The following is a 14,957-nucleotide window of genomic DNA, read 5'->3' as shown; positions in this document are numbered from 1 at the left end:
GTTCTGCCTTTGTGCATTGTGTATAAAATATAAAACTCTTTTCTTACCATCATAGTAAGAGGTGCAGAAGATATGGAAAACACAATCACACAATCACCCTGTGCCTCATTAAATATAGTCCTCATTTTATTAACATGGCCTAATAAATTCAACAGGTTGTATTTACAAAGAGAAGCAATAAATATATTACCATAGTCATAAAAATATTTTGTATACATTTTTAAATCATAAATGGGTCACGCTGTTAGTAGCATCTCGTACAGTAAACATTTTTAAAAAGCATGTACTACCTAATGGCAGTGTGGCTAAACCATATAAATATGGCTGTCTGTAAGTCGAAAGAGTGCCACAAATACAGTTACCCCCTCATTTTCTGCTTTGTGCCAGTTCCAACAGGAAATGTTTAACCAATCTGTGTATTGTGAGACTTCACAGATGAACCGTTTCAGAACACGCACGTGTTTCATTCAAATTTATTAAATTTGAACTAATGATGCCATAAATCATTAATTGTTCATTTAAATTTTTCTTCGGGATTTATTTTATTTCTTTCCATATGTCTGGGGGTACAAACCAAAGCCTTCAAACAGCATTACTGTGACAATGTTGTGATGATGGTAAATGACTCTTATGGATTTGAAGATGGGCAATGACAGATTAGCCCTTTTCTCTGAACCTACTGCATAGTTTTAGAAGAGGGAGAAATAAAAGATTTGCTTCACAAATCATAACTTAATCATAGAATGCCAAGTTTGAACAGATTGGTGAAAACAACAGTTTCAATAAATTATTTAGCTTTCATAAATACATTTAAGGGAGATTCCACTCATATCCACTACAAATGATGAAGCTTTTTAGGCACCCAAAAACAAGAGGGCAGGAAATCCTGTGTTCTTCTCATAGTCAGCTACTGCAATAGGAGAAACAAATGAGGCTTTTCATACACTTAAACTCCAGTGCTCTGTTTACATGAAACACAGTCAGCACTGCTGTCAGGCCAGTCCAAGCATGCTGTGTCAAGCTGAATCACAGGTTCCACAAAAATGCAATAAAAAAATAATAATAATGCAGTCCTCAGTGGATTGAGCACATTCCACCCACCAGATTGTAGTTAGGATGCAAAAAAAAAAGAATGTGTCACAGAAAGTTATCTGACCAAAAAAAAAGAAGGTAAAAAAACAAACAAAAAATAATTATTGCACTTAAAAGCTAAGCAGTTACCTAAAGTGTCGACATAACATGCTATTGTATCACCCCATTCTGGTATCCATGGCATCCAATCCCAGTGCATATTATGGGATCTGTCCTGTAAGCATTCCTATTAAATGGGGGGTTCCTTCAAGTGGAACTCCCTTTTTCCAATCAAAGGAAAGAAAATATTCTGTTCATTCACTTCTTGAAGTAGCAACATAAACATGCTGGTTAGGCCTTTTCCTTTCTCTATCCAGTATAAATAGCAGACATAATAATAACAACAGTAATATCCCAGAACCCTCCAGTAAGGGGGATGTTTCATTCTCCTCAAGTATAAAAATATAACTTTTCCTGTTCGGTTTAAACAATAGTCTTCAACGTTTGAGATGAGGTTTTTTATGGAAACCCAGCAGTCAGTTGAGATGGGGGTTGGGCTTTAAGCGCCTCGCCCTGCGTGTCCTTTTGGTTACCGTGGTGAAACGGAACTCTTCCAGTGGGTCCACTTTGCCCTTTGGGTGGCGCTTCATGAAGTGTACTTCCTGTTGCGTCTGCGTGGTCCGTGACCCTTTCTTGGGCCTCCCCTTCCTGTTGAAGCCCAGGTACCACCCTTTGTATTTGGCTGATACCAGAGCCGTGTAGTTGTTTTCCAAGAACTCCTCCACGAAGACGCACTCCTCGCTCCCGCCATTGAGCTGCAAGTAGAGCACAGCCAGGTCACATAATTGTTTAGACAATTCAATTTCTTTTCTACTGAGTTTGAATGCCCAATTGCACTCAAGGACTGCATTTACTAACAACCTCCCATATTAATATGGAAGAGCACAGACAAAAACATGTTCTCGTCTAACGCATATGGTTTTAAGCCACTTCTCCACTTTTCAGTCCACAAGTTGAGCTTGCACAGACATGAGTCAGAGGAAAACACTTCATGCACAACTTGAGGAAGCAGATGTTGACCAGCAGGGCGTTACAGTGCTGCAGTGTGATGAGATACTAATTGTCCACTAAAACCCTCCTTCCTTAGCAATGCTATAATTAGGTCACCTTGCAATTAAATAAATGATTTTAAACCCATTTTTTCATCATTGGTACCATTGCCTCAAGATTCCACATTGACTAGAGGACAAAGAGTGGTGTTGTCTCAAAATTGGGCCATGGTTCCCTGCGTCTGAATAATTCTTTTTAACGAGGGTCAAACAGCTCTCCCATAGCCAGAAATTAAATGTAGACCAATATACACTCACTGAGTACTTTATTAGGAACACTTTACTTATTCATGTGATTACCTAATTAGCCAATGTGGCATCAGTGCAATATATAAAATCAGGTCAGGAGCTTCAGTTAATGTTCAGATCAACCATTAGAATGGGGAAACAATGTGATCTCAGTGATTTTGGCCATGGTATGATTCTTGGTGCCAGATGGGCTGGTTTGAGTATTTCTGTAACTGCTGATCTCCTGAGATTTCACGCACAACAGTCTCTAGAGTTTACTCAAAATGGTACGAAAAACAAAAAACATCCAGTAAGCAGCACTTCTGTGGAAGGTCAACGGAGAATTGGGTGGTTCGACCTGACAGATAACTCAGATAACCACTCTTTACAATTGCAGTGAGCAGAAAAGTATCTCAGAATGCACAACACTTTGAACCTTGAGGCAGATGGGCTACAAGAACAGACTTCTGTCAGCCAAGAACAGAAAGCTGAGGATGCCGTGGGCACAGGCTCACCAAAACTAGACAGACTGGACGACTGGAGAAACTTAGCCTGGTCTGATCAATCTCGATTTCTACTGAGCCATACAGATGATACGGTCAGAATTTGATGACAAAAGCAAGAATCCATGGACCCAACCTGCCTTGTGTCAAAAGTCCAGGCTGGTGGCGGTGGTGTAATGGTTTTTTAGCGCACTTTGGCCCATTAATACAAATCAATCATTGCTTGAATGCCACAGCCTATTTCAGTATTGCTACTGACCATGTACATCCCTTCATGGCAACAATGTTCCTATCTTCTAAGGGCTACTGATGATAATGCAACATGTTACAAAGCAAAAGTCATCGCAAGCTGTTTTCATCAACATGACAATGAGTTTAATGTTCTTCAGTGGCCATCCCAGTCACTGGATCTGAATTCAATAGAATACCTTTGGGATGTGGTAGAACGAGAGATTCTCTGCATGAATGTGCAGCTGACAAATCTGCAGAAATTACATGATGCAATCATGTAAACATGGAACACAATCTCAAAGGAATGTTCTGATCATCTTGTGGATCCATGGCATGAAGAATTGAGACTGTTTTGAAAGCAAAAGGAGCCCCAACCAAGTATTAGTATAGTGTTCCTAATAAAGTGCTCAGTGAGTGTATGTCCCAAGGGGTTATTTTTATATTTGTGTGACTGCTTTTTTTCGAGCTGGTTGTAATTAATTTGTTTCCATAAAGCTGTTGAGTATGTTCTGATCTGGGTTTGACACTACCTGACAGTCATTTGCCCTTGAATTCATTGAAGAGATAAATGTTTTGTTAGAGGCACATCCATGGTAACAGAAGCACCAAATTAAAGGCACTTATTAAACTATTTGTATGCTGCTCGCAGTCTGAACTGGTTTGATTTGACTGGTTTGGTAATTTAGTGTAATTGATAAAGTCAATCAGTAAAACATGTACTAATTTGTCCAGAGAACAAAGATTTTGCGAAAAACATATGTGTCTTTGAAAATAAATTAGCCTCATAACATTTATTTCATACCTAGCAGCACATGCTGCTCCATAACTGATGACAGGCCCAGATCTCTGTTCATTTAACAACTCTGTCAAATGTAAGTAATTAACCTGGAATGAGAACCCATACATCCAGTGTGCCCTCAGGACAAGGGTTAGGAAATGCTGCTTAAAAGAATATGAAACAAGCCAAAAATGCTGGAATGTACTATTCACAGCAGAATAAAAGGGTGGCTAAAATGCATCTGTGCGCTGGCTTGCATATGATACCTTAAGTGAAAAAGGCCCTTCCCCCTAGGCCCACCCAAGATTCGACAGTTTAAAACTGGGACTGTGTCATACAACTTTACCTTTATAAGAGGCTCATTTGCATAGCTATGCTTTTCATTATCTAAAGTCCTTATACTCCTTATATTACAACTTATTTTTAAAAACCTTTACCTCTGGACTTGACTCATTGTTTTAGAATGATAAACAGAATTATTCAGTTGTATCAGTAAAGTCCAACTTTGAAAAACCGCTGACCCTGTTTGTGGCAATTTCAATCCTATGTTAGCATTCACCAAAGCAGAAACATTAACTTCAAAGAAAACAACAAAAACGATTTTCATGCTTTCGAAATGACATTTGAAATGGTCCCTTATAATTGTAGACCTATTTTCTTCTCACTCCTCAGAAGCATGTGATCCCCTTAGCATGTGATGTCAAGCCAGTCATTTTTACTCTGCTGTTTACCAGTTACTGTTTGGGGAGGCATTGAAATGGAAAGGGACATTACAGTTGTAGCATGTGCAGAAAGACTGTGAGTGGGGGCCAGCTAGTGCATCATGGGGCACATACATACCACCCTCCCTCACCAGGTGACAATATGATGAACCATATGCCCCCCTACAGGACTGCCAGCTATAGCCAACACTGGTTCGGATATTGTGTCAGAACATGTGACCTATCCATACTCTATCACAGTGTCTAAACGGGATGAACCACCCAGCAGTCCCATTTCAGTCCATTACAAAGCTTCCCATTGTTTCTGTCAGATTACCAATGCTCACTGGACACTATGACAAGGATTTTTGTGCATTCATTGAAATATTTTCAGTCTATGAAGGTTATTACATCTCTGACAGCTTAACAAAGCACATAGCCTCACTTTCAGTCAATGGTTACATTTTTTATGTAAGCCCAATACTAAGCCTGCCCTTTATACTGTGTGGTCTTGATTTAAAACAGTTTATTTTTGTGTTGGGGGGGCAGACTGTTTTGACCAGATTAACATACTCAAGTCACCCTCTGAAATGTTAAACATTGATAGTTTGATGGACGCTTGCCCATTAGGTACGCACCTTCCCGATGACTTTGCCATTCTTATTCATGCAGATATAGTGGCCACTCTCCTTTCCCCTTATTCGAATATGGCTGCCAAACGTTTCTGTCTCCACCACCAGGAGAGCTGAAAGAAAGAATGGAAAGAGTTAGATTGACCTCAGTGTACAGTGTTAGATTGACTTCAGTGAAAAGTGCTAGATTGATTTCAATGTACCGTGTTAGATTGACCTCAGTGTATAGTGTTAGATTGACCTCAGTGTATAGTGTTAGATTGACCTCAGTGTAAAGTGTTAGATTGACCTCAGTGTACAGTGTTAGATTGACCTCAGTGTAAAGTGTTAGATTGACCTCAGAGTACAGTGTTAGATTGACCTCAGTGTACAGTGTTAGATTGACCTCAGTGTACAGTGTTAGATTGATCTCAGTGTAAAGTGTTAGATTGACCTCAGTGTACAGTGTTAGATTGACCACAGTGTAAAGTGTTAGATTGACCTCAGTGTAAAGTGTTAGATTGACCGCAGTGAAAAGTGTTAGATTGACCTCAGTGTACAGTGTTACATTGACCTCAGAGTACAGTGTTACATTGACCTCAGTCTACAGTGTTAGATTGACCTCAGTGTAAAGTGTTAGATTGACCTCAGTGTAAAGTGTTAGATTGACCTCAGTGTACAGTGTTACATTGACCTCAGAGTACAGTGTTACACTGACCTCAGTCTACAGTGTTAGATTGACCTCAGTGTAAAGTGTTAGATTGACCTCAGCGTAAAGTGTTAAATTGACCTCAGAGTACAGTGTAAGATTGACCTCAGTGTAAAGTGTTAGATTGACCTCAGTGTAAAGTGTTAGATTGACCTCAATGTACCGTGTTGGATTGACCTCAGTGTATAGTGTTAGATTGACCTCAGTGTAAAGTGTTAGATTGACCTCAGTGTAAAGTGTTAGATTGACCTCAGTGTACAGTGTTACATTGACCTCAGAGTACAGTGTTAGATTGACCTCAGTGTACAGTGTTAGATTGACCTCAGTGTAAAGTGTTAGATTGACCTCAGTGTACAGTGTTAGATTGACCTCAGTGTACAGTGTTAGATTGATCTCAGTGTAAAGTATTAGATTGACCTCAGTGCACAGTGTTAGATTGACCTCAATGAACTTTAAGACACAACTTGGGTCCTTCAGGCTTATGTTTCAAACTAAGGTCTCCTTTGTCCTTGCTCGCATCATTAAAAAATAAAAATGAAACAAATACTGTGGACCTGAGCAACAAAAGGGAAGCCTGGCTTGACTGACTGAACTGTTGCAGATATAGATTTACTGTGTAAATTAACTGTGTTTTAATGTAAATTTGACCATTTACAAGTTAGGCACTTAGAACGTTGCTTGTAGGCATAGCAAACAGGCATAGCAAACTATATCTATATCTTGAGACGTGAGAGTTTTGTACGTCGCTTTGGATAAAAGCGTCTGCTAAATAAAATGTAATGTAATGTAAAGCTACAATCAATTCTGCACCATTATATAGATTGTATCTTTTGTGAAGAGAAATGCTTCATTGTCTTTATTTTGGGAAGTTGCAGGTGGAACGATGCTGGTGGTTTTAAGGCTTTTAAATTCTGATTATAGATTCACTACCACATCATGCAAGATATTAACACGAAACTGTTTACTCTTGTTTGTTGCATGCCCTTTTTCTTTTTTTTGTTAAAACTTTTAAGCAGAAAATAACATGCCGGTATGATGTGGAAAAAATACGACCGCTTAATGTTTGTTTTTCAAAGTTAAAGCCAAGCCATAAAGTAGGACCGAATTCCCTGAAATAAGCAGACTGTCCCACTCGTAGGTAAAACCAATAAAGGAGGTAAGCAAATTGGCAACAGACAGGTATATTTCTCCAAAAAGGCAGGTTAATATACATAAAATAACAGAAATGCAGGTTCATATGAAAAATATGAATATTTGCTTGTATCTGTTGACCTTTGTCTGTCCGTGTTTGTGTTGGAGTCAGCAGTGAAATGGTAGGCATGGTGCAATGTGCTCAGGGAGTTAGAATTTTTTTACACCTACTGTACAGGTGACTCCTTTTTCCTCTAGTCTTTGATCTACAAAAGAATTTGAGCTGGCAGCTGTATTCAGGACAAGTGTTTAAGCAGGCATGTTGATAATACAGTTGGTACCCTTTGCAAATTTCCATCCTCTTCTGGAATTAATATTGCAACTCCAGCAACAAAGACCTGTTTTAATACAAGCAGGACCGTATAACTAGATGTTTCTGTAATCATCTTACTTGTCTCTTGTCTGGAATATGACTATATCCATGTGTATTTGTTTTGAGTAACTGTCTACATAACAATCTACTACTTTTCCTTATACTCCTACATTTTCTAATGTCCTTTAAAAGCCTACCTCTCCACTGGTCAGTTCTCTGAATGCTCCACTATTAAACTGGTCAAGATAAATTCCTCATGCTTACACTATACCCAGTCATGCTATTACAGTTTTTATCATTGGTCTCATAGTGCTGCAGGTCCTTACAAGATTCAGACCTGTAACCACAATTCTATGTCCTGTACCAGTACTCCACACTGCGTCCCTGTTGTGCTCTCCTGACTTTACGGTGAGACTGCAGGCTTGTGGCTGTGAGTGAATGATCAGAAACTGGGCCTCTCATGTTAATGAATGTCAGTAGGCTCTCGGGCCTTGGTGCTGGGGGGGCGTGTTGGCAGGGCCCATGGGAATGCCTGGCTCTGCTTCTACTCAAGCTCTGACAAGCAGACGGAACGACACCCCCACTCCAGCCCCCATGGGTGTGCTGCACACCTCCTCCACCTAGCACAGCTGCTCAACACACCTGCAACCAGCACATAAGCTGAACACCACGAAGCACAGCTCTAGCAACTTGCACTTTTAAAGCTACTAAACAGTCCCCCAACAACCAGCATGTGAGCTGGATGCAGCCAAACATACCTACTCCCAGCTAGTATTCTCAGTAATGACATTGTGAGAACATCTTGTGTTAGTTGGGTTATTCACCACACCACATTTACTGTCTCACTCAGTATTGTATTAATGCTACGTGGTTTTGAGGTTGACTATTTATATACTATTTCGATTATTTAGTATATATACACTATTTGTATTGCTTAGACTACTATGTAAATTTAGCAGATAGTATATAATGAATGCAATTAAACTAATCCAATCTCAATTTATGTAGTAGGTTTGTTGAATGAAACCATAAAAAGTATACCAATTGACTTCAACAGAGAGGTTATACACGTTATCTGTAAGTCTAATTGTAGTGTGATAACACAAAAGGTGATAAGACAAACACTTGTAAGGGATGAAGTCTGCTTCCTGTGTTTTTAGACTGCCAGAATTGTTCAAAGCATTGAGATTGTAAAGGTTAAATCACATTTTGAACACCTCCCTATTTATATCTCCTGGCTCACAGTAACATGTTTTATTTTCTCCAAGAAGTACTAAACCATATATGAAACAACCTTCTAAGATGAAGAATATCTCAACTCCAAGGAAGTTTACCTTTTATCACCCCATTGAGGACAATAAAACATGATACTCTCGATATGCATTTTGAGGAGTTGGTTCTTTAAATTTTTGTTTAAAATTAACCGTGACAGGCATTATTTAGCATATCCCATGTGATATTTGAAAGGACATAACCTAGAAAAAAACAAATGGGCACTGTTGATGTTGCTGAATTTTAAATAGAATGATTTGCTGATAATCATAAATCTCCTAAACTGCTGAGGACCTAAAACCGAGGACCTTGTGTTCAAGCCAGACCCAAGCATTAGCAGCATGGACATATTAGTACAACCTGACTGAAATAACATTCATATTAATATTGATCATCAGTGATAACACTGCAAACTACTGTCCCCTCAAACTTATCCATATTCATGTGTGCCCTGCATGTTCAGTCTATTATATCAAGTAAACACAACCTGAATGCCATCTTTTTTTTTTAAGTAGCCCAACCTGACCCAAGGCCATTGGGTCTGGATGGGTTCAGGAGAAAAATGAAAACTCTATCGTACCATACTTGCCCCCATCGTCCCCGTTGGCATTGACCTTCTTGCCCAGGATTTGCACATGCTTGCCAGTGGTACGGCTGTACAGCTGGTAGATGCGAATCTGTTTCCGGCTCAGCTCGTCCGGGTTTCGTGTGTGGTTCACGATGTAGAAGCGGAAATCAGCTGAACTCTGCTGAGACTCCTGAAAGGGAACATACCACAGAATAGTAGTTATATGATGTGTTACTTTTGCTCTTTTAATAAATGCAGCTGCACAATTTCAGTATCTTGTCACATACATTACAGCTCAGTGAATATGAAAATGGGTGAGAAAATGATCACCATTGACAAACTGTGAAAACGGTGATATCTGTGGTCGACATTCTATTTATTCTATTGAATAATTCTTTGATTAAGATCCTAAAACATTAGGGATATCTCTGGGGTGTGTCTAAAGAGTGAGTCATCTCTTTCATGCAGTACACTCTTCTGAAGAAAAGCATAATTATGGTGGGATGCTTAGATAGAACTTTGTGGTAAATCCATCCGACTCAACCATTCAGGTCTCTGCAGCAGTGCAGAGAAAAACCTTCATATAGTCTTCACTTGTTCACTAATAGGCGCATTTAGTCAGGTTAGGAAAGTAGTACTGCATCACTTTTGTAACTCATAAACATTTATATAAACATTTATTAAAAAATTATATATAAGGCCTTCTATCCATTCTCAAACTGAGAACAGACATTTGAGGTACACTGACAACCTGACATACATTAGAAACCCGAATGTAATCTGTGGATATGGTACAGTACAAACATTTTTCTCCAAGAAGTGTACCCTGGGGGAATCCACCTTGAGTGCATCCATCATCTTCAATGTTTGCCCTGGTCTGCTGCTCTGTTTGATCAGTTTCAGAGGCTAACCAAATTAGGACCGCTGATCAATCCCTGAAGACCAGCAAAGGTTCCACAACATCCCGTTATGCATTTGCACCTGCTGACTGATTAATGTGCAGACGGAGCAAAAAAAATTTAACATTGGCTGTATTTTTCAACTCCTGGAATCTCGATCCATGCCAAGACCCAGTCCACCAGCTGTAGTGCAAGCTAATTATACAGCGGTGGCCTTTTAGATGGCTGTTCTCAGGTGGCTAATCGTGCACGCATTCACATACCCAGGATTCCTTCTTCCTTTAACATGCTCTTTAAAACCCAGGTTATTTTGCTATGTCAAAGAGAAAATTCTCGATATAAAATGTGACTTTCATGTGATTTTTATATGATTTTCATTTGGTTCATCTGCACTGAGCTGCTGATTGTCAACATCAGAAAATATAGTATTTTTACCAGATTGCTTCATTGTCATTATATTTATGTTGTATATTATATATTTCATTGTTATCATTTCAAGTTATGCACCTAAATGTAGAATGGCCTACCCGTGATTAGAACCTGTAAGCATCCCCCCCCCCCCCCCCATTTTTATATTTCAACAGTTTTGTTATTATGTATTCAGTAAGTGATTTAACAACCGATATGGCGCAGACCCACTCTTTTTTCAAAGGATTTAAATTAAAACTGTCACCTTTAAAAGTGCTCTGGAGAAAATGTAACAATGTGCAAACAATCATTGCTGTGCGGAGCAAGCTTGGCATTTAAACAACTCAATTATGTAATGCTCATTTGCTGACTTAATATGCACAAATGTATTATGTAAGTTCACTTTCAATGGTGTCTTGTCAACATGTTTCCCTGTAAAAGTGAAGACTTGTTATGAAAAGGCTTGTTCCACAGTCAGCAAACATCTGACAAAAGCAACAACTATTGCTACCCAAAAATGAGGAAATGATAAAGTGGTACAGACATACAAATGACTCGCCAGTCCATTAGATAATGCTTAAAGATCTTTGAGCGAGGTTGGCAGGTACAGGACATACTTTTCCCTCAGAATACAACTCACAACCTATTCATATGCTGCTGCAGTGTCCACCAATAGGCATGTCAGCTTTGTGCATTCTCTTTCAGTTTGTCAATTTCCAGAAGAATGAGGTTAATGCCACCCAAAATGTATACAACAGCTATCATGCCACTTTATTTTAACATGCCCAATAGCCTTCAGATAGGTTAATATATAAAATGGTCACAATAAAAAATTGTCCCTGGACAACACTGGCCAGCATCATCTCTGAAGAGAGAGAGAACTTGTTAACAAGTTTAGTTTCTTTTGAAAAACAGTTCAAAGACATGAAAAATGGTTGGAGCCTCACAGCCCATTCATGGCCCAAAATAAGAGTCTAAAGACAACAAATACAGTTAAATATATTTATCACACACTACAGCAATTGGCCAAACTACTGTTGTGTATTTTCCACAAATGTGGAAAAATACAAATATAATTTTATTCGTCATCTTTTCTGCATCGTATCAGAATGGAAGAATGTATTCCTGTGAAAGAAATTAGTCCAACAAATTACATAATCACATGTTCAATCTAACAAATAGTTATACATATGTAATTAAAGTACTAATATTGTAATTACTGTCACAAAAAAGTCAAGATGAAATATCTAACTGCTTACACTAGGCTGTTGTTTGTGCCAACTCCTTTGGAAGAAGCTGAGAACACAGTTATGTAATCAATTTCATTTTCTTCAATCCACACAAGCTTTGTTAGTTCTGAGGAGGCCTCATCCAATATGCACTCTTATGGTGGTCTGGTTATAAAATTGGATGCACAGATTTGACAATTTTTCTATTTGACGCCTCCCATAGCTATGTTTGCACCTGCATCTCCAATCCTCTTTAAACAGGCATCGTATTTTGTCTAATACTGCTGTGTATTGCAGGTACTCATGTTCTTAACCACAGTCAAACTATTTTAGTTTTGACTTTTTTAAAGTGTGTATCACCCATTTCATTTCAGTGATTGCTGAACACTTCAAAGCTTTGTAGCCATTTGATCATTGTATATGAATGATGTTAACATATGCAGCAGAATGGAAAGTTCTCTGTGGAAATGTGAAATTAACCTTCATCATTACAATGTCAATGAATTCTGCATCGTACTTTGTTGTACAGGTAGCAGTTGAAATTGTACTTCTCTCTAGGGTCTTTCAGCGAACTTATCCCTGGTTATGGGTATGCACTTTGTTGTACGTCGCTCTGGATAAGAGCGTCTGCCAAATGCCAATAATGTAATGTAATGTAATGTAAAATTACCTAAATAGTTATGTTTGAAATGTATTAATAATGCCAAACTGAGCCTCACGGGTGGTAAATGAATGTGATCTCACACTGTCAGTATAATGACTGCCGGATAAAACATGTACCCTGTGTAGCTATAGATGGGGAGTGATAACCAGTTTCCTTTCCCGATTGACCTTTATGACTAACATAGGTGCCAGGACCTTTGAGACAGCCCTGTGGCTCGGAAGTTCTGAAATTAGAAGGTTTGAGTCTTTGGTGAGTCACACTATAAGTTCACACCTTCTAAGTTTAGACACAAAAAAACACAGGAAATGTTCAGCAATAAATCAAGGCTGATGAAATAAATAAAAAAAGAACAATAATAATAATAATGGATTATTATTATTATTATTATTATTATTATTATTATTATTATTATAACATGGGTATTTATCCTCATCTCAGTTTTTGCAGTTGTATTTCTCTCTTCGATATTGTTCATATCGGTATTAAAATGGAAATAAGCTACTGGACTTGCGGTGACGCAGACAGACATAAATGTTTCCCATCAAGACACACAAGACGGTAGCATACTGTTCTATGCTCTGGGTTTATACATCCGTCTCCATTAAACATTCAACAGACGTGAAGCTATAATTCTGATAAACAAATTATTTAATACAAAATAATTTGAAGATATTTGTACTCACACGCGTTACGTTTCATGTTGCTTTAGATAAGGCTCATATCAAATCGATTTGGAAGACGTTACATTTTTTTACTGATTAAATAATATTATTTATAATATGGACCTTAGTTTATGCCAGGGGTGCACAACAAGGGCCGATCCGTTTCAGGATTTTAGTGCCAAATTCTGCTCTTATTTACTGTAACTCAATTGTATCTTGCTCTGACATTTGTGCACGCACCGGCTACAGCCGCAGATTACAAGTGCATCCTAAAGGGTTTACAGTGCTCAAGTATAGGAGTGAACTAGCGTATTTTATAGAGCTGCCAGGAAAGTAAAACTAAGGTAATTGGTTGGAACAAAAACCAGCACAGACCTAACCTCCAGGCCCGGAGTTGTGCACACCTGCTTAGGCTACTTCTTTGAGTCGATCCCTCAGATTAAATATTGAGGGGGAAATAAATAAATAAACTTATCTAAGCCACTATCACGAAACCATAAAAAAGTAGAAATGTATCAATGTGTGCGAACCAGGCGGTAAACGATTTAAGGAAAATGAGACGCAATCACATGATGCATCACAAATTAGTGAATGTCCAGTAAAAACTCTTAATCTATGCACGACCATATCAATAAAAATGGCTTGTATTGACATTAAGACTGCTCAGTAAAAGCTTTCATAGTGTGTCTGCGGTATGGACGTCTGCAGATTGAAAACGCATGAGCACATTAACTGAACTACCCTGCTGATAGACACACTAATGCACTAATCACCAATAATAAATCATCAGATGTAAACAAAGAGACAATAAAAATAACGTCCTTGCCACTGTCAACATATAGACACATGGTGCCCTTGAAAGATAAACTTTCTTTTTAACAGTGAAGCAAGGTTACTGTAACTGCATCGGAGAATACTGAAAACGTGTAGATAGCAGTTTGCAAACACCATACATATTTTTTTCATTATTATTATTATTATTATTATTATTATTATTATTATTATTATTATTTTTAAATAAAACATCAAAGTCCAAAAGCGCCCATATACGAAAGCAGTAGTATACTCCTACCTGTATCTGGAAATAAAGGGCGAGGAAATGTAAACACCTGGGGGACAGAAAAAGAACAAAATAAAACACAGGTAATTACACGGAATTAATACCTGAACAACGAGTAAAAGCTGGCTTTTGGCGACTTCTATTGGCAAGAATGCACGCGCAATTATCGAAAGGAGTGAAAATGGAATCCTTACACGTAAATGAACCTTGAAGGGAGAATGGACATCTTGAGTTGTTCAAATACACCTGTTTCCAGCGTTTTTAAAACCCCAGGGAAGAAGAGTGTAAGCAAATTCCACCGGTGTCCTTATACAGAGAATCCTGGAGGAGTTCTGAAATCCCAACGGAATGGCAAATGAATGAAGTAAAACCGTACCAGTGGTTGCAACATTGGGCGCTTCCTAGTTTTTTCAAGTGTATCAGAAGAAAAATTGAAGATTTTGTTTTGTTCCCCCCAAATCCGCTCAGTCCACATCCGCGATGTCCGAAACAAACGAACGGGCACTGTTTGTACAGCACAGAGGGAAGGGTGCAGTCAGTTACCAGCGCCGTGCAGGTTACCCTTTAAATCCAATGAGAGCTGCTTTTCCCTCCTTCAAGCGTGCTGCGCCAAAGATCAGAGGAACTCCAATCCCAAATGTACCTGCAGGGGATATCTGCATGTACATATTGGGTGGGTCATTTTAATCCTCTAGTCTTTTGTTTGAAGACAGAAACGTAAAACAGTTTAAAACTAACAAGCATAACAGA

At 38.6% G+C, this 14,957-nt stretch overlaps 1 protein-coding gene across 1 annotated transcript; it reads right to left on the bottom strand.

Moving 5' to 3' along the window:
* Positions 1-241: 241 nt before the first annotated feature.
* LOC133131015 (fibroblast growth factor 18-like) lies at positions 242-14,572 on the bottom strand. Its single transcript, XM_061246091.1, has 5 exons — positions 14,402-14,572; positions 14,220-14,256; positions 9,298-9,475; positions 5,260-5,366; positions 242-1,886 (listed from the first exon to the last, which is right to left on the bottom strand). Exons 1-5 carry the CDS (start codon positions 14,431-14,433, stop codon positions 1,608-1,610), a joined length of 633 nt encoding a protein of 210 aa, XP_061102075.1. The 5' UTR covers positions 14,434-14,572; the 3' UTR covers positions 242-1,607.
* Between the last annotated feature and the right edge of the window lie 385 nt (positions 14,573-14,957).

Source organism: Conger conger, chromosome 6, assembly GCF_963514075.1.
Source record: "Conger conger chromosome 6, fConCon1.1, whole genome shotgun sequence".
Lineage (NCBI taxonomy): Eukaryota > Metazoa > Chordata > Actinopteri > Anguilliformes > Congridae > Conger > Conger conger.
The sequence above is the reverse complement of the archived record's forward strand: the minus strand, read 5'-3'. Positions and strand labels throughout refer to the sequence as shown.